Source organism: Diabrotica virgifera, chromosome 7, assembly GCF_917563875.1.
Source record: "Diabrotica virgifera virgifera chromosome 7, PGI_DIABVI_V3a".
NCBI lineage: Eukaryota > Metazoa > Arthropoda > Insecta > Coleoptera > Chrysomelidae > Diabrotica > Diabrotica virgifera.
Window position 1 is genome coordinate 67,725,376 of NC_065449.1, and position 26,509 is coordinate 67,751,884.

The 26,509-nt window shown below is 35.2% G+C and overlaps 3 protein-coding genes across 3 annotated transcripts in view; 2 read left to right on the top strand and 1 right to left on the bottom strand.

The window, feature by feature from the left end:
• The window catches only part of LOC114325206 (sorbitol dehydrogenase), a 224,720-nt gene that overhangs the window by 96,895 nt on the left and 101,316 nt on the right, over positions 1-26,509 (top strand). The window lies entirely within an intron of this gene.
• Positions 567-2,087, bottom strand: LOC126888518 (matrix metalloproteinase-18-like). The gene has a single exon (XM_050656860.1). It carries the CDS (start codon positions 2,085-2,087, stop codon positions 567-569), a length of 1,521 nt encoding a protein of 506 aa, XP_050512817.1.
• LOC126888519 (uncharacterized) lies at positions 9,040-10,296 on the top strand. The gene has a single exon (XM_050656861.1). It carries the CDS (start codon positions 9,040-9,042, stop codon positions 10,294-10,296), a length of 1,257 nt encoding a protein of 418 aa, XP_050512818.1.

Consider the following 26,509-nt stretch of genomic DNA (forward strand, 5'->3'; position numbering starts at 1 on the left):
CGACCATGTTACAGGGTATTTAAAATAATTTTCTCTGAAAAACAAAAATGTCTAAAAGCTAAATCTGATAATTTTCATGTTAGTTGTTTAGCTTCAGACTTACATTTGATATTTAGAAAAAAATCATCCTGGTGTCAAAATGGTTTTTGTGAGGTACTCTTTGAACTAAAGGATAGATATGATTGTGAGGAGGACTTACACAGGAATCGTAATAAAAAAGTAAGATTCTCAGATATTTAAGATGCTAATAAAATTTAAACCTTTTGGTAAAGACGATCTGTATATTTGTATCATTTTCGGTAAACATATTTTGTACGTTTATACCTGTAAAATGTAAAAAAACTTTCTTGTAAAGTAATTACTTACCTTTTAGTTGTATTGATCATAATCACAAAACGTTACTTCGATTAAACGAATACGATTTGCGATTACGATTATCGATTACTAATAACGAATAAAAGACTTTCTTGTAAAATATGCTTTATTTTTATTTACCTTTTCCCCATACAAAATCCCCAGATCCCCAGATCCCCAGATCCCATTGATGATGGACCCCCAGACATTAATTATTCATAAAATAAATTTACTTTAGATAATAAGGATTTCAGTTGTTTTATTAATCCATTATCAGGACAAGGGATCCCCAACATATTCCAATTAAAAGTACCTTTTTCAATGACACTTCTTGTAAATTCATTAAACTTGTAATAGACGTTGTGCTTTAAGAAATATATATGTCCATCGATGTAATTAAATGCTGATGTAATATCATTTGGTATTCCTGGAAAAACGTCACTTATGCGTCCTCTTGAGATAATGTCTTTATCATTAAATTCAATAAATGAACCATCAAAACAAACAAATTTTTTTCCTGAATTTGTTTGAAATAAACCGTTAATACTTCTTGCGTTATTGATTTCAGGTACCATGTTATCTGTATGAATTCTTAAGCTAGGAAATGCTGCTGCATATATACGATTTCTGCTTACACCAATCATATCTCCATTGGAACTTTGAAAAACATGTGTCACGTTCGTAATTCCCCTTGGAAAGTATCTTATAAATTGTTCAGCATTGGTGGGTATCTTTTCATTATTTAAGTCATATTTCCATACCAGATCCTTACTTACTATATACATTCGGTATGTTGGAAATGATGGAGCATACGCTAAAAATATTAAATCTGGATATTCCAATTCACATACATTCGTTATTATATTTTGCTTTGATTTATTAGTCCTAGCTGCTGTGGTTGTCCTAGATCTTTCTGTTGTAGTTGGTGAACTACTCCTAGGTTGAGTTGGAATAGATGCAGATTTACTTTTATGTCCATATAACTTTTCTAAACCTCTTTTATCATCATCAGTTATGTGAGAAGGAAAGGTTTCATAAAAGGGATACATTACAGCCTTCTTATCGCTACTGTGTGCTAAACCTAAAGCGTGACCAACTTCATGGAGAAGGACTGCAAAGAAATTTGTTCGACCTTCTGCTGTAGAATTTAAACTGAAATCCCATGTTAGATTGCTATTCATATGAATTTCTATGCACCCAGATGTAGGTGGAAAATAAGAATGTGCTAATATACCACTTGTAAATTTAAAAGGACATTCGTCGTTACCCTGACAATTGTATCGAAAATAGTGCTGTTTTGGAACTACTGTTATAGTTATATCCGGATTTGGATCTGGGATTCTCAGATAAGTAAACTTAAATTTTGATGCTTCTTCCCATATTTCAAATACTCTTTTAGTGACTGTCAAAGCTTGAGGGGTTGCTTGTGGAAAATACCATTTTATATCAAATTTTTTCCATGCTGATTTTACAGCGTAAGCATTGTCTCCTTGTGTACATCGTGGTTTCTGCATTAACTCCATCGTTTCTTTATTTAATTTCCCATCTACCGGTAAATTATATCTTTCTTGAAACTGTTCTAGTGTTTCAGTAATATCAGTACTGGCAGTTTCACTTGTGGTGATGTAACCATATTGTTCTAGCCATGACACTGCATTTGTCTCAGTAAAATTTCCACCTAAGCAAAAACTTATGCTGGTTGCGATGAGCAGAACAACTTTATTGATATGCATCTCGAATGATACTAGTTCAAATAAGAAAACATCACTGTGATATAAATAAACCCCACCAGCCAATACTCCTCTTGTAATTTATTTTCATGAAATAAAACAACAGAGATATATTTTACAAGCTTTATTAAATTCTTTCAAGATCATTAGCGATCCTATTTTTACAGAAAAATATAAGTTGCCCTAACGCTATATGTTGTAAAGTATTTCCTTCCTGTGTAAATGTATACAATTTTTGAATTGCGTCTGAAAACGTATAATTATGACTACTAAAACTATTTCGAACAATATTAAGCGTATTATAATAATAATGTGGAAATTCAATAGTCTCTAGCATGGACATATACGGTGTTAAAAGTTCACTATTTGCTTCCACAAGGGTGTTCACTTGCACTTCTGAGAGACAAAAGTTAATGCCGTGCTTGATTATTTCGAGGAATTTCATGCTGTTGTAGGTTATTTGTCGAATTATGCAATATTCACCACACTGAATTTCAACAGGATCATCAGAGACGGTCACGTTTTCGTGGAAAAAACTTTGCTCATTGAGTTGGGTAATTAATTGTTCCCATTCATAGGCACTGAAAGATATTTTCTGCCATGGCGATTTCCACATAATTACAGCTGGAGTATATGTTCTGGCTGGACTTAGACCACAACCAAGTTGGTATGATCCATTTAACAACTGTGTGTACAGCAGATAATGGGACTCGTTCTTAGCTGCTTCTTCATACTTCTCTAGAAGAGCATCCAGCTCATGATCGTAGTCTTCACATACAGTTGATGTTTCAGATGATGGTGAAAGGGTGACATCATACTCGCTGCCGCTTGAGTATTCAGTATCTTGGGAATACATTTTTACTAGCTAACTGACTGCAACACACTGAGAACGAAAAACGTGTTTCTGCTAATTTTTCAGAATTCCCCCCACCTTTTTAGATGACAGCATCATTATCGATCCAACTATTATGTTTTACATCAAGGCCAAGCCATTTGACGTACATTTTTTTACCTTTACGACGTAAAACTTTTTCAACTAAGTAAATATCAGGATTGGCTGTTTTCTGTAACTCTTCATCGTAAAAGGCTCCTTTGATCGGTGCACCTTGCATGTCTTCGAGCATGTACGTTGCAGGGTTGGTAATATTGATTTTGGTAACTTTGAATAATTCTGTTGTCCAACTTGGAACATATCCCTTGTCGAATAACATTTTGGTTTTGCTGATGCGTACAATATCGCCGACTTTAAATTTTCGGGGACCTGCGATTTTTAAATGCGTAAATTTGTTTTTTAAAATCTCCTTTTCATTGGTTTTGTTCACTTGTGATGGTTTGTACCCCGTTTTTGAATGCTTTGTATTGTTGTATTCAGCCGTAACTGTGGGCAATATGTCAATCCACTTGTAAGTACCGTGTAAGCTGAAATACTTGTAAAGTTTGGATTTCAACGTTCTAATGACGCGTTCAGCCATGGCTGCTTTCATGGTAGTGAAAACAGAATAGTGATTTATTTTATGTTTTTTCATTAAATTTTGAAACTTGTTATTGTAAAATTCAGTTCCCTGATCCGACTGCAGATTTTTCGGTGTTCGTTTGCTGTGTGCGAGGATATCCGAAAATGCTCGAGTCAGCTCCTCACCCGTCTTTGTCTTTAATGGACGAGTCCACAGATATTTCGAAAAACAATCAATAACAACTAAAATTAATTTAAAATTTCTATTGTTATGAGAATGAGGTCGCATTTCAGCCAAGTCCATCTGCCATAAATCGTCTAAGCCTTTGACTATTGTACGTCGTCTTGGATAATTTTTTCGAGCAGGTTTGTGTAGCTCGTTAACTAGTTGGACCTTTTCCATGGACGACGCCATTTCTACTTTCTAAAGCTTTAACTCTTTGGAGTAAAGGGTGTAAATATGTGTTAAATATAGCAAGTGTATCTTGGATTTCTTTTACTGCTGAAGATAAACGTTCATCCAACTCATACAAAGTCTTTGACAGCTCTGATACTCTACTATCTAGTAAAGATCTCATATCTGATTCATATCGAATGCTTTTCTGCCATTGCTCAAGATCATGAATCCTATTATCATTTATGGTTTGTAGATTTACCTGTAACTCGCTTAGTAATTTATTATGTTTTCTGCCTTTCACCTTTTTTGCATCAGACATCTTCACTCTACCTAAACTGTTTACGTTCTAACGCAATATTCTTTGTACAATAGGTTTTATGCAACTCGTCCATCAATTGACTCTTTAGACAATTTTATTATTTTCGACGTATTCTTCTACTACCTTAAGACGATTTTCTAAATCATGTGAATTAAGATCCGTTGTTTTAATCTTTTTTTCCATTTCCAACGATTTCAACATATTTTGTGCGCTTTGGTGAGCAGCATCTGTAACGTTCTTATTCATTTCACGTTTAAATAAATCTAGGTCATTTCTAAACTCGTGTACTTGTTTCGACAAATCGGATATTTTTGCAGCATTCACTTTGTTCTCATCAAGCAACAAATTAATTTTTTTATTAGAATCACTTTCTACTTTACTTATGGTGTCTGAGATTTTTTGTTCAAGTTGAACATGTTTTGCATTATATTCTTTGCGCAACAAATTAAACTCTTTTCTTACAAAAGACTTGACATGAACAATGCGACTATCTACGAATTTCTTGTTGGAAAGATCTGTATCAGCTACAGGAGGATTCCGTTGCATATCCTTCTTTACTGCATGTATTTGGTTTTGTACATCCAAAATAGATTGTTTTAAGCCTTCACGTAGCTTTTTAACAGCTTGTTCATTAGAACGATAATGATGGCGACCAAACTTGTCAACATTCATATTGGAAATGATGCTACAATAATCTGATCTAACGTTAATATATAATATCTGCTTCACGTAATTCGTTGATAATGGCAACAATTTCGTTATTGAGGGATGCGGTGTTTCCTGCTTTTTGCTCAGCCATCAACAATTTGAGGCGCTCACAAAGTTCGTTTGGGTCATCCCAATACACATATTGCACATGATCATCGCTGTCTTCCCAATGTGTCGGTATTCCTGAGCCAACCTCCTCCCTACCAGATACTGTATTACGACGAAATGATTTATTCAGGTCAGGTTTAAGAAGTGATTTATTAAGATTAGGTTTAATAATTTCATTCCACTTATAGGTTTTGGTTCCCTTTAGTGTACCATTCAGTTTTTTATGAGCATTGGTTAATTCCAGCAATGTAATATATCGTTTCACATCGTCCTCAGTGTAATAATCAGGTTCTTTGTAAAATATTAATTCATATAGCCCGCGAGTTCCAACAACATAGTCTCCTTTCGCCACAATCCAACCATTATGGGCGAAATCAATAACAGTTTTTCCAAGTTTCCATTTAGAGGTTACGGGATCATGAGTAGGACCGTATACTCTATCTATTTTATCTGAATACTGCCAATGGTCTTTCACATAAGGATGAATTAGATGATGGTATTTTTCTAGGTAATCTTGAAATTCTTGTTCGGATACCTTATCTTGCGATTGGTTTGTTTCTATGCTATCTTCGTATTCTTCATCGGATTTATCGCTGTTTTCAAATACCTCTTCATCGCTGATAAATGATGTATTTTTTATGGTGCTAATATCTTCTTTTTTAATTTCTTCTTCTTTTTCCATTGGTTCTTCTTTTTTAATCGACTCCGTTTTAACGTTAGCATTGTATTGCGATGTTTTTAGAACACTGGTTATGGGTTTAAACATTTTTTTCAAAGTTTCATCCTCCTCCGATTTACCTAGTTTTAACGCTAAATACTTTTTGCGAATAGCTCTAGCTAATTCCGCAACTTTGCGCTTGCGTAGAAGCACTTGTTTGTCCAACATGCTTTTATATAATGCAGGTGTCTCAGCCACGTCTAAACTTTTATAAACTTGTCGAAACCTTTACGATAGCGTCCGTTAGAAATATCAAAATCCTTAACAATAACAAATGTACCATACTTGTCCTTCCAACATTCAGAACAAAATTGTTTAAATTGCTCAAATGTCATGTCAGGAGAGACGTGATCGTCAAAGACGTGTTTTAAATTGAGCTCATCCTGTTTAAACAATACAATAAGGTTAGCATTATCACGTAGGAGTTGTTTGCCTGCTCGACTGTAGGATTGACATAGGTATGCACAATCGATATTTTTATGTCTCCCCATACAGTAATATTCACGTATTGTTTGTTGCGGATCCGTTGATACATCATCAAATATGAATACAGAATTTGGTTTGGCTTTACCAGGACTTATTACGGCATCATTATCTTTATATGGGAAATAGCCCACCTCCTTCACAGATGCTAACACTTCCTTCAAAAATTGATACTTGGGTTGAAACAACGATTTTGAATAAACGTAAACATTTTGAAATTTAGCGCCATTCGGGTCAAACAATAATGCCAACATAGCATTAGTCTTTCCACATCCGCTTGGGCCGCATATGATAGCACGAAAAGAATGTGGTAGCAATGCACCATGTTTACTGGTTCTTGTCACGTTATCGACAAAATCTAAGTTTTCCACTGCTAGTGTCTTGTCTTGTTGAACAACCTTCATCTTGTGATCGAGATGAATTTTATGCACTTGGTTATATAAAAAGCAATTTTGTGTGAAACGATTCATTTCAATGTTGGTTGTTCAAGGTGAAGGAGTTTTAAATTCTATAATCAATAGTCTACCATTTGAATTGCACGCTCCTGGCTACCACTATCTAGGACCTGGAACTAAATTACAGAAACGTCTAGCACGAGGAGATCCTGGGATAAATCCATTAGATCAGGCTGCGAGAGATCACGATATAGCATACTCTCAAAGTAATTCCTTAAAAGATCGACATAAAGCAGATTGGGTGTTGGAAAATAAAGCGTGGGAACGAGTTAAAGCAAAAGACGCATCTTTGGGTGAAAAAACCACTGCCTGGTTAACTACTACAGCGATGAAAGCCAAACGAAAACTAGGTATGGGTGTGAAACGTGGTAAAGGCGTTAGATCATTTAAGCGACACGTGCTGCAACCAATTATCAGAAGATTGAAACGTACTCCTCCAGCACCAAATCTGCGTAAATCAGCCCTACTTGCACTTGCAGCAGCTAGAACGGCCGTTAAAAACGTAGGTGGGAAAAAAAATGTGCGGGTTCCAAGAATTATTCCATTTGAACCAAAATCAGGTGGTATTTTACCTTTAATCCCTATCTTTGCAGGCTTATCAGCTCTCGGCTCTTTAGCGGGGGGTGCGAGTGCCATTGCCAAGACAGTAATCGACTCAAAGAATGCTCAAAAGAAACTGGAAGAAGATAAACGTCATAATAAAGCAATGGAACATCTAGGCAAAGGTTTATACCTACGAAAAAACGCTAAAGGTGGCTTTGGATTATACTTGAAGAAGTCAAAAAACTCCCGCTGAAGCTACCTAATAGACCTCTAACCAATGTGGACTTGAATAAATTTGCTAAACAATTAAAAATTTCAAATTTTCGTGGAGTTTTTATGCGGGACAATTTACCTCAAGCCCCCCGTAAACACGAATGTGCTATTATTAATCTTGATATTTCCAAGAACCCTGGTACACATTGGGTAGCTTACCGAAAGATAAATAACAACATAGAATACTTTGATTCATATGGTTGCTTGAAGCCACCGCGGGAACTAGCATCATATTTGAGTGGTGGACGAATTTTCTATAATAACGACGCATACCAAACTTATAACCAAATTAACTGTGGACATTTATGCTTAAAGTTTCTCTACAATGGAACCATCTAACGACATCTTGAGGCGTGCCACATGCATTTTTATGGAAAATATAACGAGCGGTGTTTGGTATAAACTACCCCACGATATTCGTCTCGCACTAGGAGATCATTTACCTTGCAAGAAAGATCATAATAAACATGAATGGGGTGATGTTTGCGGCAATATGAAATCTACATGTGTATTGTGCGGTGTCTATGAGAGCGGTATCTATAAGCAAAATGTAAATAAGACAAAACCATGTAACAGTATAATAAGAAAAATAAAGAAATTTTTACCATAATATATTGATATTTAACTTACTACACCCTATATTAAGTATCAGTCATGTCTCGATTGTTAACCTTGACAAGTACTACAAACGAATTTTCGTTTACTCCTCAAGTGCCTCTTGTACTTGATCCACTTCAGCAGTATTATGTAGCAGTGTTGGGATTTCATACATTTAATTCCATCCCAAACATCGATGGTGAAAAATTTTATTTCTATGAGCAAAATGACCGTAAAAAGTTGCGTCATATCGACATTCCATCCGGATGTTATGAAATTACCGATATCGAAGCGTACATTCGAAGTGCATTACACACTAAATACAATTCAGTTCAGCAGTTCACTTTAAGACCGAACAACAATACGCTTAAATGTGAAATTTTCTGTCAAGAGCATACCATTACTTTCGAGAAAAATGATAGTCTTGGTAAATTATTGGGTTTCTCCTCAAATAGAATATTGGCGCCAGGTACACTGCATTCTTCAGATCAACCTGTAAACATTATAAAAGTATCGAGTCTACTTTTTGAATGCAACATTACCGAAGGAGCCTTCTACGAGGACAGACCTGCGCACACTATTCTACATTTTCCACTTAGTGTTGATCCAGGGTTTGCTATTGATGAACGTCCTCATAACCCTATATACATACCAGTAAGCAGCAGCATACGTGAAATTACCAAAATTACCGTTAGTGTAGTCGATCAAGAATTAAGACCAGTCAACTTTAGAGGAGAGAAAAGTACTCTGCATTTGGATTTTAAGGAACGATAGATGGGTTTAGATATAAAACACAACTCTACACATCCATATTCATTAGTCTCACACGGATCCTACATGGGACGTGACGTGTCTGCTGACAATAAAGTTTTTCTTGTTTCCATTGGATTACGGCTGAAGAATGCCAAAACGCCACTATATTCGACGCCAGGTTCATCAGCAGGAACCACATATTTTCGATCTTTACCAAAAACCTCGGTTCGACGATACTATTAGAAAAGAAGAATTTCGTACATATACACCTTACATCAAGTCATTTAATAATAGTGATGTTGTCGAGTTTATCATAAATCAATCAGATGCATTTTTTGCGATACACGACACACTTTTAGAAATTAAAGGAAGTATCAAGAAAGCTGGTAATGGAACTGTTTCTCTTGCGCCGAATGCTGGATCCTTCTTGTTTGATACCTGTACATACATCCAAAGTTCACATGACATGGAAATAGTTCGAGATCCAGGTGTAGTCAGCACTATTCGCAGTTTGTTGTGTTATACACCTGAAGATTCCAAATTTCTCAGTACTGCAGGATGGAACTATCCGAATTATCCACATTTAACAGGGGACGCCTTTAGTTTACTGATTCCAATCAAACATATTTTCAACATTTTCAACGATTACACTAAATTAACCTATGGTCGTCAAGTGTTTCGCTTTGTTCGAGCGCGTAATGATAAAGATTGCATTGTTGTCCAAGAACCTACTGGTTCCACGACGGTAACAACAGTATCATTAACCATCGCCAGCATGGAACTCAAGGTCAAACATGTCTTTCCCAATGATGATGTGAAAATCGAATTAATGACTCCGATTAAGAATAATACACCGATAACCATACCTTTCCGTAAATGGGAGCTCAATGAACTACCTTCACTTACGGCAGGATCTCGACGAGAGATATGGAGTGTAAAGACAACTTCAGCTGTTGAACGTCCACGCTACGTTATTGTAGCTTTTCAAACTTCTAAACGAGATGATATTCACGCTGATCCGACGCTATTCGATCACATTAGAATGTCCAGCGTACGAGTGGTTATTAATGGTGACTATTGGCCTAACGAGAGAATGCAATTGGATTTCACAAAAAATGATTACGCTATAGCTCACTACAATTATACTGAATTCTTTCCCAGTTATGCTCGTTCGCTAACAAAACATCCCATCTTAGATTACTCTGCATTTAAAAGATATGCTTTGTTTGTTTTTGACTGTTCCAAGCAGGATGATACATCGTTTAGATCCGGAACTGTCGATGTTAAGTTGGAAATCGAAGCAGATGAAGGTTTTCCAGCAGGTACTCGAGCTTACTGTTTAATTGTTCACGACAGCCTACTCGAATACTTTCCACTAACTGAAGTTGTCAAAAATATAATTTAAATAGGACAATCTACAACTATGTCTTTCAGTATTGATCGCAACATCATGAGGATCGCATTAGTTGACATACAAGGATTCACCGTAGATGGGTGGTTTGTACCCAAAGAGCTTACCATTGAAATTGGCCATAAACGATGCCATTACATATTTACGTCTCCACAACCGTTTGCTACATTGAGTAATAAAGATAAGAAGACTGTATCTTACTTGGAGAGACACCTGCACGGTCTTCGGTATTCCAATGGGGATGTTGAATATTCAAAAATAAATGAAATACTAGAATCTAAGTTGTTGTATGCAGCTGATTACATCTACGTTCGCGGCGAACAAAAAGTGGAATTTTTACAAAAGAAATGTCATATTTTTGGAGTTTTTCCCACCATTATTGATGTTTGTAAATTTGATGATACACCCCTTGATACTGGAAACTTTATTCAGAATGCCAATCCTTGTCACACAACTGGACTATTTTCCTGCACCGAGAGAAATGTGGATCACCTCCGCCAATGGTTTTGTGAAAAAATATTACCTATGTAAATTAGGTTTTTGAATAAAAGATTAAAAGTATTGTTTTAGTTTTATTTAAAAAAACACTGCCTTCCTTTTTTACATATTTATTTTAATGCAAGATGATTCACATTTGCGACTTACAAAAAATTTTATAATGATATTAACAGCTAGAAATACATTTATTACTAATATTATTGTTAACAGTATAATCGATGAACCATATTGGACGATGTCATCATCATTATTAGTTTTGCTCCATTTTGAATCACTTTCAGTGTTATTTGGGGATATTAACTTGATCTTGTAGAATGCTCCTCCCGACTTTGGTATCGTTTTGAAAAATACTGGAAGCTGGCCATAATTCACCACTTCATGATCCATTAGAGTCCATTCAGTTCGATTACAATCAGTTTTTACATCGTTAAAACATATCGCTATGTTCTTAACATTGTTTGGAACGTTTGTATAAAGGACATTGTTAACAATAGCTGTGAGAATGATAAACGATGCCGTTAATTGAGACATCTTGCTGGTTGAATTCTTTTTAATGGGTATTGTGTTTTTGGTAGTTTTCTTGTAGACAAATGAAACTCTGCAAATCGTTTTTCAATTGCGGTTCTATCTTCGTACCACTGTATATCCGCTTTCAACTTTTGTATTTTTTCGCAAAACTCTACCAATCTACACTGCACGGAAGACATTGATGAAATGAAGCATCTTTTACTTAAACTAATATATAAATATACATATATATTAATTTTATATTTGTTTGAAATTTTCCTTAGTCCTGACCTGTTCCTAATAAAATATTTATGTGTTAAATAGTATGTGCATCTTAATTGGAATTTCCTATTAGCAAGCGTCATTATATTTTCTGCATCTGTTTATTACTAATTATACAATAAACGCAATCGTGGGAACGACATAATATTTATAGAATTTGCTACCATATTGCGTCAGCGTATTTTCCCACATTGCAAGCCTCGTGAACATAAGTTTTAATTACATCCTTTAGTAATTTGCAAACCATTGGAATGTGGATGTATCCGGTTCACTCGTGGGAACGACATATAATATTTATAGTTGGTGCATTAACGTATGACATCATTGGAATGTGGATGTATCCGGTTCACTCGTGGGAACGACATATAATATTTATAGTTGGTGCATTAACGTATGACATCATTGGAATGTGGATGTATCCGGTTCACTCGTGGGAACGACATATAATATTTATAGTTACTGTCAGCGTATTTCCCGCGGTTCACTCATTTCGCCACACGTGCATTAACGTATGACATCATTGGAATGTGGATGTATCCGGTTCACTCGTGGGAACGACATATATAGTTGCCGTTGCGTCAGCGTCCACATTGCAATATATTTTTATTACTTGGAGGTACTCACGTATTTTTCTTTGAATTCTAAAAGCACATTGTAGAATGCAGGCGGTGTGACGTTCCGCCCCTTATAGAATCGATTATTGATGGGAAGATATTATTTAACTATCCAAAATATTATTTAATTATTTTCAGAATTATTTTCTTTCAATGTTTATTCAAATAGAACTTAAACCCATCTCAGAATTTTTAAATGCTTGATGACGTCACATTTAAAACGTGGCAACATTGGTTTCCCCACTTTGACAGCCAATGCTTAGTAGAGGGGTACGAAGGATTCAGCTGTGAACGTGAGCCTTGGATTGCGATTGTTTCTCGAGTGTTCGGTCTGAATCGTAGTGTGCGGGGTCATTAGACTCAATTATTCACCTCTAATTCTCAGTTCCAAATTGATTAAATATTACAATAAAAGTATAGTGAAGTTATCCAGCAGCAGTGGATTTGAAGAATTTTAGAGCATACTATATCCAATGAGTTCTACCCCGGTAAATACACATTTTATTAAGTATTTTATTCAGCCATTTTGGAAGTCCTTGACATTTGCTAACTAAGTTTCACATAGTCTATTTTCATGGTTTTTATGTTTTATTTTCATGGATCAAACTCATCTAGAGATAATTCAATATTCGTTGTTAATTTGTGCTTCCAGTTGGAAAATAGAGCTAATTTAAACTCCATTTTTTATATTCCTTTCAAGTCTACAGAACTCCTATCTTTTGAACGATGATCAAATAAGTATCCATCGCTTAGTCTTACTATATTTCATCCTTGTATAATATATCTATATACCGGTGTATATATTATAATAAAATATTCTTTCACAGTAATTATATTTTGTATTTCAATTGGAAATTACTTGTGTTATTTGACCAAGGTCATCTGATAGCAACCTGATAAAAGGTCAAGCTGTCTAGTCATTCAAGTTTTTGGACTTAATGACCTATTTCTTCTTATTCCCATAGGAATAAAAACACCTCCTCGTATCTCTTGCTTCTTTTTTTTGACATTGGTAGATTGGTAGTAACACCACACTGTGTTTTTTTTAGCACCTACCATGAAATCTTAAAGCCACCCTACAACAACACCAAGGCCAGACCACACAGAGAGAAACAATCAATAGGCGACCAGCCTGGATTATTTCCACATTTTCTTTTTTTTTTTGAGTACCTCCAGCTGCTTTCCAACAGTTTTGAGTACCTTCAGCTGCTTTCTACCAGTCTTCCTCTCCTGTACCTCCAGCAGGACAGCTGCTAGCGAGAGTTAGCACCCTTGGGTGCCCATTACATCAACTTCAAGATTAGGAAAGAGTGGTTTGTTTGGGAACATTTACTGTGCTCTTATTAAAGACAGACTGGTTTTGTGATATTTAGTACATTTTTTTTTAGTTCAATTGCACACACATTTTTCCTGCTTTATATTTTTTATAGGTTTTTTTTCTTTACAACATAATATTTAATTGATAGCGTTCCCCAACACTCTGCAATCTATAAAGGTATAAATTTCTGAGCTCAGATATTTTCCCTGATAATAGTAGTCGGTACTCTTATCTTGATTATTTTTAGGCTGTGTTCCACTTTTGTATAATTATTTAAACTCATTCCATTATTTTAGTATATGTTTAATTAAATTTTTAAAAATTAACTTCACATATTAGTCAAAATTGTAATTATTAACTTTATTTAACTTGAACTTATTAACTTTACTTAACTTTAACTTATTAACTTTATTTAACTTTAACTTTAATTTATTAAATTCATATGAACTTCTGGATTCTAATCCCTCAGATTAGTTTTTGGTTTCACTTGTTATTATTACTATTATAAACCACGAGTTAGGAAAAGGATCTGTGTATCCACTCGTAGGTTTATTTATTCAATAAGGCTTGTGCCTGTCCCACTCACAGTGAGGTATTTATATGTTATATATAGTATCAGGTAGTATTTAATTAAGGTGTACGTATTATAAACGTACAATTATTATTTGGTGAGGGTTCTACTAACCTAGTTGTAAGTTGTACTTCCTGTATTAGAGGTACCCGTAGTCAGTTTTTCTAACCTTATAAAGAGTATTCTTAGATCATAGTTGTATGATGATTTTGTAATTGACTTTCACTAGTATCACTTTTTCCTGTCATGTTAGAGTTACACACTAGTTACTTGTCCTAACTCAGAGATTGTTAAAAAGATCTAGTAGTTACATTCAATAAATATACATTTATTGTGATTTTTTTTTTCTTATTACTCCTTTATTTTTAGTAGTATATTTTATAATTTAATAATCTTTAATAACTTTTCACATACTTGTACTACAAATTTAACATACTCTATAGCAGCGTAGAATACCTGGAAGAGCGTTAACCTAGTTATCCTTCTTCTGGCGCCCAAAAATTCATTCTATTTTCAGTATATTATTATATTTACTCTATCTATTTTCTGAACATTATCTTCATATCTTCTTTTCGAGCCATCATTGTCACTTCCTTTAATCTATTGTCTGGCCAAAAATAGCCGTGCAAATTGGCCGAATCCTTCCTTGAGTGTCAAGTGGCCCTTCTCATACATATTTAGCTAGCCATTCAAGTTATATCTATCTATTAATGATTTCTCATCTCTAGTCCTGTATCAATTCGATATTCTTTGTCTTGGCATCCTTCCATACAAATACTACTACAAAGTTGTATTTTAGTTACTCCAGCTTCTTCAACGGAGAAGCCACACATTTTTGTCCTTTGGCTACATTAAGTAGATCTTCTTCTTTACTACTTCTGTTGGAGTTTACCACTCCCTTTTCATTCACTCCAACAGAAAATCATCAGCTAGTTGTAACATCGGCTTTCCAACGTGGTGGCTTTATTTTTGGTCTGAGACAGTATTCATTTAGGTCAATTCTTCTCTTTTATCTGAAATCTCTTTGTTATTTCCGTTTGGTATCCTATACACATATTGTTACTTATTTATTTTATTTTTAATTTCTGATACATATCAGGTATTCTTAAACGCTGTTTTGATTTTTGTTTATATTTTGGGACCTCATTATAGTATATGTTTGTGCAGCTTACATTCTGGGTTAGATTTTGAATTTTTATTGGGAACTTATATTTAATATTGCTATTAATAATATAATTCATATAACAATTTTATTTCTTCAGTCAATAGTGGTATAGTTGGAGGTACAACTAAGTGTTGATTATTATTATTATTATTATAGATATATATTTTTTCTAGAGTGGTGGTAAGTTACATATAAATAAAAAAAGTTACTTCCAGTATTTAGGTAGTAGGTTTACTTGAGTATACAATATTTATTGGATTATTTATCCATTTATTTGATCTTATATATTTATTTGATCTTATTTATTAGATTATATACTGCATTATATATATATTTTTTTTTTTTTGCTGGCTATTTTGATTTTGTTGGTGTGTTGCTGATATTTTCTCGGTTTATATTATATATATTTTGCGTGCAAACTTTCATATTTTCATATTTTTCATATTTCTGTTCTTTGGACTATTTGTCAATAACTTTGCTCTCATCATGTGTGCTTTTAAAGCTGAACATCTTCTGGTGGATGAATTGGATTATGAATTAAAGATTCGGGACATAATGCCAGAGGAGTCGACAACTGTCGATAAAAAACGCAATCTTTTGAGAGGTGCTTTGAAACAAGAAGCTGGCAATAGAAGTTTTCTCCAAATTTCAGCTGTATCCCTTCCTTTTGAGGAACAACAAAAAGGAATCACTGAAACATTGGACAGCTTGTCTAAAAAAATCGAAAAGTTTAGGGGAACTGTAAAGGATACAGAGTATGCGCGATTAACATCTCGTCTAGGCCATATTTCTGCCCGTGTACACTTGCTACACTGTCCTTCTGAAGAACAGGAACCGTTCAAGAGGTCTGTTTCTCTTAAAATATTAACACTAGAGGGTGAACTTGATTCTAGAGTTAACCCCATTGCTACCTCTACTCCTAATGCTTCAGTCAATGTACCTAGCTTTACGTACTCCAAACCTGTTCAAGTACACAAATGGGGTATTTCATTTTCAGGTGAAAAACAGCACACTGATGTGATGTCATTTTTAGAAAAGGGTTGAATGTCTTCGAATATCTAGAGGTGTTTCTGAAGAGGATTTGTTTGCTGCTTCTGCTGAGTTGTTCACCGGGACCGCTTTTACATGGTTTATGAATAACAGGGGTAATTTTTCTTGTTGGTCTGATCTGATTAAAAAGTTGAAGTCAGATTTTCTTCCGTATTCATTCCAGGATGATTTATTAGATCAAATTAAGAATCATAAGCAGAAACCTGGGGAATCTGTTACTATGTTTATTAATACTATATTAGGTATGTGTAGTCGTTTAGACACTCCTTTGTCAGATTTAGCTAAAATTAAAATCATCCTTAAATGTCTATTGCCCTTTTATCATCAACAATTAGCTCTTATGGACATTCAGAACATTGATGACCTTACTATAAAATGCAAACGTTTGGAGGAAACGTTATCCTGGTCTTCTCAACCTCCATCCACATCTCGATCCTCTTCTAACTCTTCTTCTCAGCCAACTTCCTTTAGGCAACGTTCTTGGCTAAATAAGGGTCATGAACATAATGTTTCGGTTGTTAGTTCTCTTGTCTGCTGGAATTGTGATCAGCCTGGTCACCCATTTTACAATTGTGGGATTCCTCAAAATCGTATTTTCTGCCATGGTTGTGGCCGAGAGAACACCCTTAAAAGAAACTGTTCTAAGTGTTCGGGAAACGACACGTCGGAGGTCCGTCCCCTGAACGTTTCTCCGTCCAACATCCAATCAGGGAATCAAACCCCATCGTCAAACGAAACTGCTGGACCAAGCACATCCAGCAACCCAAACCCATCTTCACGAAAAGGGAAAGGGGTGTCGTTCAAGAAAGCAGCACACACCACAAAACAAAATTAAACCAGAAATTTATTTCTATAGATAATACGTTAGATTCGCTTGATTCAAATGATCACAGATGGTCATTTACAAACGCTTCTTTGATTGGTAGTGTTCAACGTAACAATAATAATTGTGATAGTAATGTGGTTCCATTATCTATATTAGATTCTAGTTTTGTTAATGATGATGATACGTCTGGGTTAGTTCCATATAACGGTTGTAGACAACCAAATACTTTAGATCTAGATATTAATTCGTTATTAGTTAGGAAACAAAATGATAATAGGCCATATCTTCCTATTCAAATTTTAGGACAATCGTGTTTAGCTTTGTTAGATAGTGGCTCTAATATTTCATTGATAGGGGCACATTCGTTAAATTTATTGAAAAATTCTAGTATTCCCATTATGCCCATTTAATCTTTGCAAGTATCTACTGCAGATGGTACAGTTCAGTCCATTACGGGCAAACTCCAAATTAAAATCACAGTGGCAGATTTATGTAGGGAAATTACATTTTATGTTATTCCTTCCGTGCAGAATTCTATAATTTTAGGTATGGACTTTTTCAATGCTTTCAATAGTACCTTAAGTTGTTCTGATTTTTCTTTTTCCATATCTGAATTTAATTTATCTACCCTTAGTGCTATTCACGATTTTGCTAGTTTATCAAGCTCTGAACAAAGGCAATTAGAGAGTATGATCTCTAAATTTACTACTCTTTCTTCAAAAGACAAACTAGGTCGTACGTCGTTAATCTCTCACACTATCGAAGTGGGAAATCCCACTCCTTTCAGATTATATCAGTACCCCATACCTCAAGCCTGGCAGGCAGATTTAGAAAAGGAAGTAGATTCGATGCTTGCTTTAAATATCATAGAACCTTCAACATCGTCCTACTGTTCTCCGCTCTGGTTAACGAAGAAGAAGGATGGATCCTTCAGGATCTGCTTTGACGGTCGAAAACTAAACAGTATCACAACTAACAGGGATGCTTATCCTATCCCCAGAATAGATGTGATTTTGAGCAAACTTCAGAATGCCAAATACATCTCTTCTATTGATTTGTCTAAGGCCTTCCTACAGATCCCACTGAGTGAAGAGAGCAAGAAGTATACTGCTTTTGCTGTCAGTGGTAAAGGATTATTCCAGTTTGTCACCATGCCTTTCGGTCTTGTTTCTGCTCCTCAGACAATGTGTCGTCTGATGGATTTAGTCATTGGTCCACCGTTAGAGCCCTATGTTTTCTATTATTTAGACGATATTTTGGTTGTCACTCCTGATTTTTCCCTTCATATGGAAATTTTAGATAAGTTATTTTTACGTCTTAAGGAAGCTAATCTAACGGTCAATCTGGATAAATGTCAGTTTTGTCGCCCTAGTCTTAAGTTCTTGGGTTATGTTGTGGATAACCAGGGGCTGAGGACTGATCCTGAGAAAATAGTTGCTATCAAAAATTTTCCTATACCAAAGACCACCACCCAAGTCCGTAGGATATTGGGAATGTGTGGCTATTATCGGCGATTTGTACCGTCCTACTCTACTTTGTTGTCACCTCTTACTGATCTTTTGAAGAACAGGAAAAAGGGACAGACCATTACTTGGACTCCTGAGGCTGACGAAGCTTTTAGGCGCGTTAAAGATGCTTTAACGAGCGCTCCGGTTATGATGTCACCTAATTTTGATGAGCATTTTTATCTAATGACAGATTGCTCTAATACAGCTTCTGGAGGCGTATTATTTCAGTTGAAAGATGGCTCCGAACACCCCATAGCGTACACTAGTAAGAAGTTGAACAAGGCCCAGAAAAACTATTCAACTACGGAGAAAGAACTCTTAGCTATCATCCATGGGTTAGAAGCTTTTCGTTATTATCTGGAAGGTCGTAATTTCACTATAATTACTGATCATAGTTCCTTAGTATGGCTTCATAGTATGAAAAACCCTTCACAGAGGCTTTCTCGATGGATATGCAAACTGGCTGCCTATTCATATAAGATTGTCCATAGAAAGGCAAACGGGGTAGTGGTCGCAGATGCTCTTTCACGTGTCCATGATATTAATGTCCTAGATCTGTCCTCTTTAAGTCCTGATATGTGGTATCAGAATATGATTGATAGGGTCACTCAAGACCCACAAAAATATCCTGATTTTAAGGTAGAGAATAATATTCTGTACAAACACATCTTAAGTCCGATAGAGTCCTTATCCAATATGTCGGAGTGGAAAATAGTTGTACCTACGCCAAATAGGGAAAATATTCTGCATATGTTTCATGATGAAGTTACGGCGGGTCATTTTGGTTTTTATAAGACTTATCACCGTATTGCCGAATTATATTATTGGCCTGGTATGCGGAAGTCTATAAAAAGGTACATTTCTAAATGCATGGTTTGTGCTACTTGTAAACCAAGTAACCTACCACAGGCTGGACTTATGGGTTCCTTCAGGAACATAAATTTTCCTTGGCAGATGATCTCAATGGATCTCATTGGACCTTATCCTCGGAGTTACAAGGGTAATACCTATTGCCTGGTAGTTGTGGATTATTTCACTAAATTTCCTTTAGTTTGTCCCCTTCGCCAGGCCACAACTCCAGCAATTTTAAAATATTTGGAGGAACAAGTCTTTTTGGTGTATGGTGTTCCTCAAATTGTGTCATGTGACAACGGTCCTCAGTTTGTATCGAAGGCCTTTAAAGATCTTCTAGCTAAATATAAGGTTCAAAAGACCTTTTATAATGCTGCCTACCATCCACAAGCAAATCATACTGAGAGAGTAAATCGCAGTATTGTCACAGCTCTAAGGTCCTATACTTACCCTGATCACAGAGCTTGGGATCAATATATTCATTCCATAGCTCAAGCCATAAGGACTTCTGTCCATGAAGTTACCCAGTGCTCTCCAGCATATTTGAATTTTGGTAGGAATGTGGCTTTATCAGGTGATTATTTTGGTGTAATTTCAGACAATTCCGAAAATCTTCCTCAAATATCTGAGAAACTTCATCGCTTAGATGATCTCCAGACGTTACCTCATATTTTCGCAGACATTAGGAAGAAGTTAAAAACTTCTTACCTAAGGAACCAGCAGCACTATAATTTGAGGAAACGAGATCTGCGATTCTTTGTTGGTGATCGAGTCTTAAAGCGCAATTTTGTCAAATCCAATAAGGGTGATGCCATTTCTGCAAAGTTTTGCCAGAAATATGTCCCATGTACTGTCTCAAGGGTAATATCTCCTTTGATTTATGAATTAAAGGACAATTCGACTAATAAGCGAATTGGTCAATTTCATGTAAAGGATTTACTGCCTGACAACACCATGGACGATGTGGATTCTTCAACTTCATCGGAAGAAGATTAGCTTAACAGGGTTGTTTAAGCTAATATCTTCCTGTGTTTGCCTTTAATTAGTTTTATTATGGTATAGTATTTTAGTTTAAATTGTTAATCACCAGATAATGCCTGACCATAGCAATTTTTATCCTTCGGCATGGCTTGATGATTTCTCACGTATTAGTTATTAGGTACCGAATTCTTGTGTAATACCGCTTGTATGAGTTTATTATTATTTTTTTGTATTATAGATTGCATTTGAGTCATTATCGACAAATATTCTCAAATACTAATCCAGCCAGTAGTATTACCAAGTTAATAACCTCCACTTGTACTCTTAGTTTTGTACTCAACCTCTCAGAATAAAAGGGCTGTTGATTATTATATATTAAGATATTTGGATGTGTGGGCTCATACAAGTATTCTTGCTTAATATAGATGGAACTATGTTACACTACCATATCTTAGATTATGTGTTATATCTTGGATATTTGATTACATACCTATTATTTTTTTCTTATTGTTTTTATATCATGTCATTGGATTTGCCATATTGGAAAGAAGTTGTGGTTGTTAATTTGTTATTGGGTTACTTTATTGATATTTGTCACAGGTACCTTAAATACTTTATATTAATTCGGATTCTTACTTCCTCCACAGGATGATTCTGGAATGAATTTGGAATTTTGATTTATAAATGAATTCTTGAGTCCTTCATATTTCTTCTTATGAACTAGTCTGTTAATGCTCAAAGTTGGTGAATACGTGGGTTCGAAGTTCAGCAACTGATCACTGCTATCCGATTTCGTAATCCATGTCTTTCTTGTCAGAGTAGGCAGATGTTTATCCATGATAATATTTCTGGTTGGGAAATGGTGTACAACACTTCCTAACCATTCTTGTGCAATTGTTCCAAATATTCCAGGCACATTTTCACACGATAATAGGGAAGTCTAGTTTGCTTATTTTATGTCTCTTAGTTCATAGTATATAGATGCTTGACTTTCCATAGACGTAGAGTCGTAATGTTAGTGATTAACCCACTGGGACAAATTATTGATTTTCTTTTTAGTAGATTCCCTCTTCTTTCCTTAGGCATTAATTGTTGCTTAGATTCAGGAATATCTCCTGGATAATCCTATGTATGTTCACATGAATATACAGTCTTATGAAAGATTGGGAGCTCGTTCCCGTCATATTTTGTATTTACCATGGAGTCATAGAACTTATAAGTTCATCCTTTATTTTTACTATTTAGTTTCGATAGGCTCATATTACCGGATGAGGGTAGATCTAGAGCTAATTTAGTTAGTTATTTAGTATTAGTGAGAATTGGTCCATAAATCTTCCTGATCGTTCTTCTTTGGATATGCTCCTATAAATCTGGTGTCCATTGCTAGTCCGATTTTGGATTAAGTGTCCGATTCTTCACTTATTTTGTTTATTTGGTTGTATAGGTTCGTATTACCGGATGTGGGTGTACGTAGACCTAATTTATTTATATGATTTAGTATGGATGTGAATTGGTCCATAAATCTTCCTGGTCGTTCTTCATTGGATATGCTTTTGTGAATCTGTTGTCCATTGATAGTCTGACTTTGGATTGAGTGTCTGATTCCACATTTATTTTGGTTAATGTGTTTGCATTCCTTTGGTATGTTCACTATTTATATTAGTTGGTATTGGTGAAAATTATTCTATAAATATTCCTAGTTGTTCTTCTCTGGATATGCTATTACGAATCTGGTGTCCATTGCTAGTCCAATTTAGGATTGAGTGTTTGATTCTTCACTTATTATAGTTATTGATTTCATTGGTGACTTTAGTATATGTACTTGCGTTATGGTATGAATTGGCTCTCACCTTTGCCTGGTTGTTCGTCCTTGGATATACTCCTTATAAATCTGATGTCCATGGATAGTTCAACTTTGGATTTACTGCCAATTCGACACTTATTTGTCATTATAAATTATGTCTCATCTTTAGCACTTTTACTAGGACTTCGGGTCATATGTTGCAATTTCCGGTATTTGCTGCAGTGACCATCCTACTTTCCCTTGATTATTAGTGGTGATTATTTGTAATCTTGCGAATCAACGGGGAATGATACACTAAGCACTACTACTCTAGTTTAATATTTTGAAAAAAAAAAAAAAAAAAAAAAAAATTTTTAAATAAAATTTTTTTTCTGGTGGTTGAAAGGGAATGTGACGTTCCGCCCCTTATAGAATCGATTATTGATGGGAAGATATTATTTAACTATCCAAAATATTATTTAATTATTTTCAGAATTATTTTCTTTCAATGTTTATTCAAATAGAACTTAAACCCATCTCAGAATTTTTAAATGCTTGATGACGTCACATTTAAAACGTGGCAACATTGGTTTCCCCACTTTGACAGCCAATGCTTAGTAGAGGGGTACGAAGGATTCAGCTGTGAACGTGAGCCTTGGATTGCGATTGTTTCTCGAGTGTTCGGTCTGAATCGTAGTGTGCGGGGTCATTAGACTCAATTATTCACCTCTAATTCTCAGTTCCAAATTGATTAAATATTACAATAAAAGTATAGTGAAGTTATCCAGCAGCAGTGGATTTGAAGAATTTTAGAGCATACTATATCCAATGAGTTCTACCCCGGTAAATACACATTTTATTAAGTATTTTATTCAGCCATTTTGGAAGTCCTTGACATTTGCTAACTAAGTTTCACATAGTCTATTTTCATGGTTTTTATGTTTTATTTTCATGGATCAAACTCATCTAGAGATAATTCAATATTCGTTGTTAATTTGTGCTTCCAGTTGGAAAATAGAGCTAATTTAAACTCCATTTTTTATATTCCTTTCAAGTCTACAGAACTCCTATCTTTTGAACGATGATCAAATAAGTATCCATCGCTTAGTCTTACTATATTTCATCCTTGTATAATATATCTATATACCGGTGTATATATTATAATAAAATATTCTTTCACAGTAATTATATTTTGTATTTCAATTGGAAATTACTTGTGTTATTTGACCAAGGTCATCTGATAGCAACCTGATAAAAGGTCAAGCTGTCTAGTCATTCAAGTTTTTGGACTTAATGACCTATTTCTTCTTATTCCCATAGGAATAAAAACACCTCCTCGTATCTCTTGCTTCTTTTTTTTGACATTGGTAGATTGGTAGTAACACCACACTGTGTTTTTTTTAGCACCTACCATGAAATCTTAAAGCCACCCTACAACAACACCAAGGCCAGACCACACAGAGAGAAACAATCAATAGGCGACCAGCCTGGATTATTTCCACATTTTCTTTTTTTTTTTGAGTACCTCCAGCTGCTTTCCAACAGTTTTGAGTACCTTCAGCTGCTTTCTACCAGTCTTCCTCTCCTGTACCTCCAGCAGGACAGCTGCTAGCGAGAGTTAGCACCCTTGGGTGCCCATTACATCAACTTCAAGATTAGGAAAGAGTGGTTTGTTTGGGAACATTTACTGTGCTCTTATTAAAGACAGACTGGTTTTGTGATATTTAGTACATTTTTTTTTAGTTCAATTGCACACACATTTTTCCTGCTTTATATTTTTTATAGGTTTTTTTTCTTTACAACATAATATTTAATTGATAGCGTTCCCCAACACTCTGCAATCTATAAAGGTATAAATTTCTGAGCTCAGATATTTTCCCTGATAATAGTAGTCGGTACTCTTATCTTGATTATTTTTAGGCTGTGTTCCACTTTTGTATAATTATTTAAACTCATTCCATTATTTTAGTATATGTTTAATTAAATTTTTAAAAATTAACTTCACATATTAGTCAAAATTGTAATTATTAACTTTATTTAACTTGAACTTATTAACTTTACTTAACTTTAACTTATTAACTTTATTTAACTTTAACTTTAATTTATTAAATTCATATGAACTTCTGGATTCTAATCCCTCAGATTAGTTTTTGGTTTCACTTGTTATTATTACTATTATAAACCACGAGTTAGGAAAAGGATCTGTGTATCCACTCGTAGGTTTATTTATTCAATAAGGCTTGTGCCTGTCCCACTCACAGTGAGGTATTTATATGTTATATATAGTATCAGGTAGTATTTAATTAAGGTGTACGTATTATAAACGTACAATTATTATTTGGTGAGGGTTCTACTAACCTAGTTGTAAGTTGTACTTCCTGTATTAGAGGTACCCGTAGTCAGTTTTTCTAACCTTATAAAGAGTATTCTTAGATCATAGTTGTATGATGATTTTGTAATTGACTTTCACTAGTATCACTTTTTCCTGTCATGTTAGAGTTACACACTAGTTACTTGTCCTAACTCAGAGATTGTTAAAAAGATCTAGTAGTTACATTCAATAAATATACATTTATTGTGATTTTTTTTTTCTTATTACTCCTTTATTTTTAGTAGTATATTTTATAATTTAATAATCTTTAATAACTTTTCACATACTTGTACTACAAATTTAACATACTCTATAGCAGCGTAGAATACCTGGAAGAGCGTTAACCTAGTTATCCTTCTTCTGGCGCCCAAAAATTCATTCTATTTTCAGTATATTATTATATTTACTCTATCTATTTTCTGAACATTATCTTCATATCTTCTTTTCGAGCCATCATTGTCACTTCCTTTAATCTATTGTCTGGCCAAAAATAGCCGTGCAAATTGGCCGAATCCTTCCTTGAGTGTCAAGTGGCCCTTCTCATACATATTTAGCTAGCCATTCAAGTTATATCTATCTATTAATGATTTCTCATCTCTAGTCCTGTATCAATTCGATATTCTTTGTCTTGGCATCCTTCCATACAAATACTACTACAAAGTTGTATTTTAGTTACTCCAGCTTCTTCAACGGAGAAGCCACACATTTTTGTCCTTTGGCTACATTAAGTAGATCTTCTTCTTTACTACTTCTGTTGGAGTTTACCACTCCCTTTTCATTCACTCCAACAGAAAATCATCAGCTAGTTGTTACAGCGGGGTGCATTCGTTTGTATGAAATTATAATACTAAAAAATCGTTGCTTTTTGCCGACACCGTATCTACATTGCCTAATTTTGTTACATAACGCCATTTTTACCGCCCCCGGAGGCCCCACCCTATGGGATTCTTCTTCAGAGGCCTCAACGCCGCTGTCCGCCTCATTGCAACACGAATTCTCACCCCCTACAGGGTGCGACAGGGTGTACTTCTTAGGGTTCTTTTATAACGATAGGGTTCTTCTTCAGAGGCCCCAACGCCGCTGGCCGCCAACACGTCTACTTCTCAGCCCTATGACGACAGGGTGTACTTCTTAGGGTTCTTTTATAACGACAGGGTTCTTCTTCAGAGGCCTCAACGCCGCTGGCCGCCAACACGTCTACTTCTCACCCCCTATGACGACAGGGTGTACTTCTTAACGACAGGGTTCTTTTATAACGACAGGGTGTACTTCTTGCACCAGAGGCTACGGCCTCAACGCCATCCTAGCCATCAAGCTGGCCGCCATCTTGGATCTTGGATCTCAGATTCCCATATCTCTACTACTTTTATAGGTTCCAAATTAGCTAAAAGACGGTGTTTCAATCCCTGTTTGTGTATTATCGCTCCAAACCCTTCTTGGCAGTAGCGTAGCGCACCCAGGGGGGGGTTTGGGAGTTAAACCCCCTTTCCCCCAGGGCATATGAAAAATATACAAATAATAGCAGGAAAATGTAACTTGTCTTTCACAAAATATAGAAAAAAATTTCGACGCCCAAGCCAACCCCCTTCCCCCCAGAGAAAAATTATAGGTGCGCTACTGCTGCTTGGATGTGTCCCGTTTTTTTCAAATTTATGATATGGTCACCCTACAGTAAAAACGCTTCTTAATTCACGAGAGTATTCTACACACTTGTTCTTAATCCAGGATACAGTTTTTTGTGTCAAATTAGAATTTCGTAATGGTAGATAAGTTTATTTTAATTTTCTAATCTATTTCAACAGTAGGGCCCCCGCATACTGCAGACTTTTTACTTGCCGATAGTTTAGTCGGGTTGGGCAAAATTAAAGATTTTTCTTTTTA

Excerpts from the sequence above, each read along its gene's own strand:
- LOC126888518 (XM_050656860.1), bottom strand. The coding sequence starts at position 2,087 with ATGCATATCAATAAAGTTGTTCTGCTCATCGCAACCAGCATAAGTTTT.
- LOC126888519 (XM_050656861.1), top strand. The coding sequence starts at position 9,040 with ATGCCAAAACGCCACTATATTCGACGCCAGGTTCATCAGCAGGAACCA.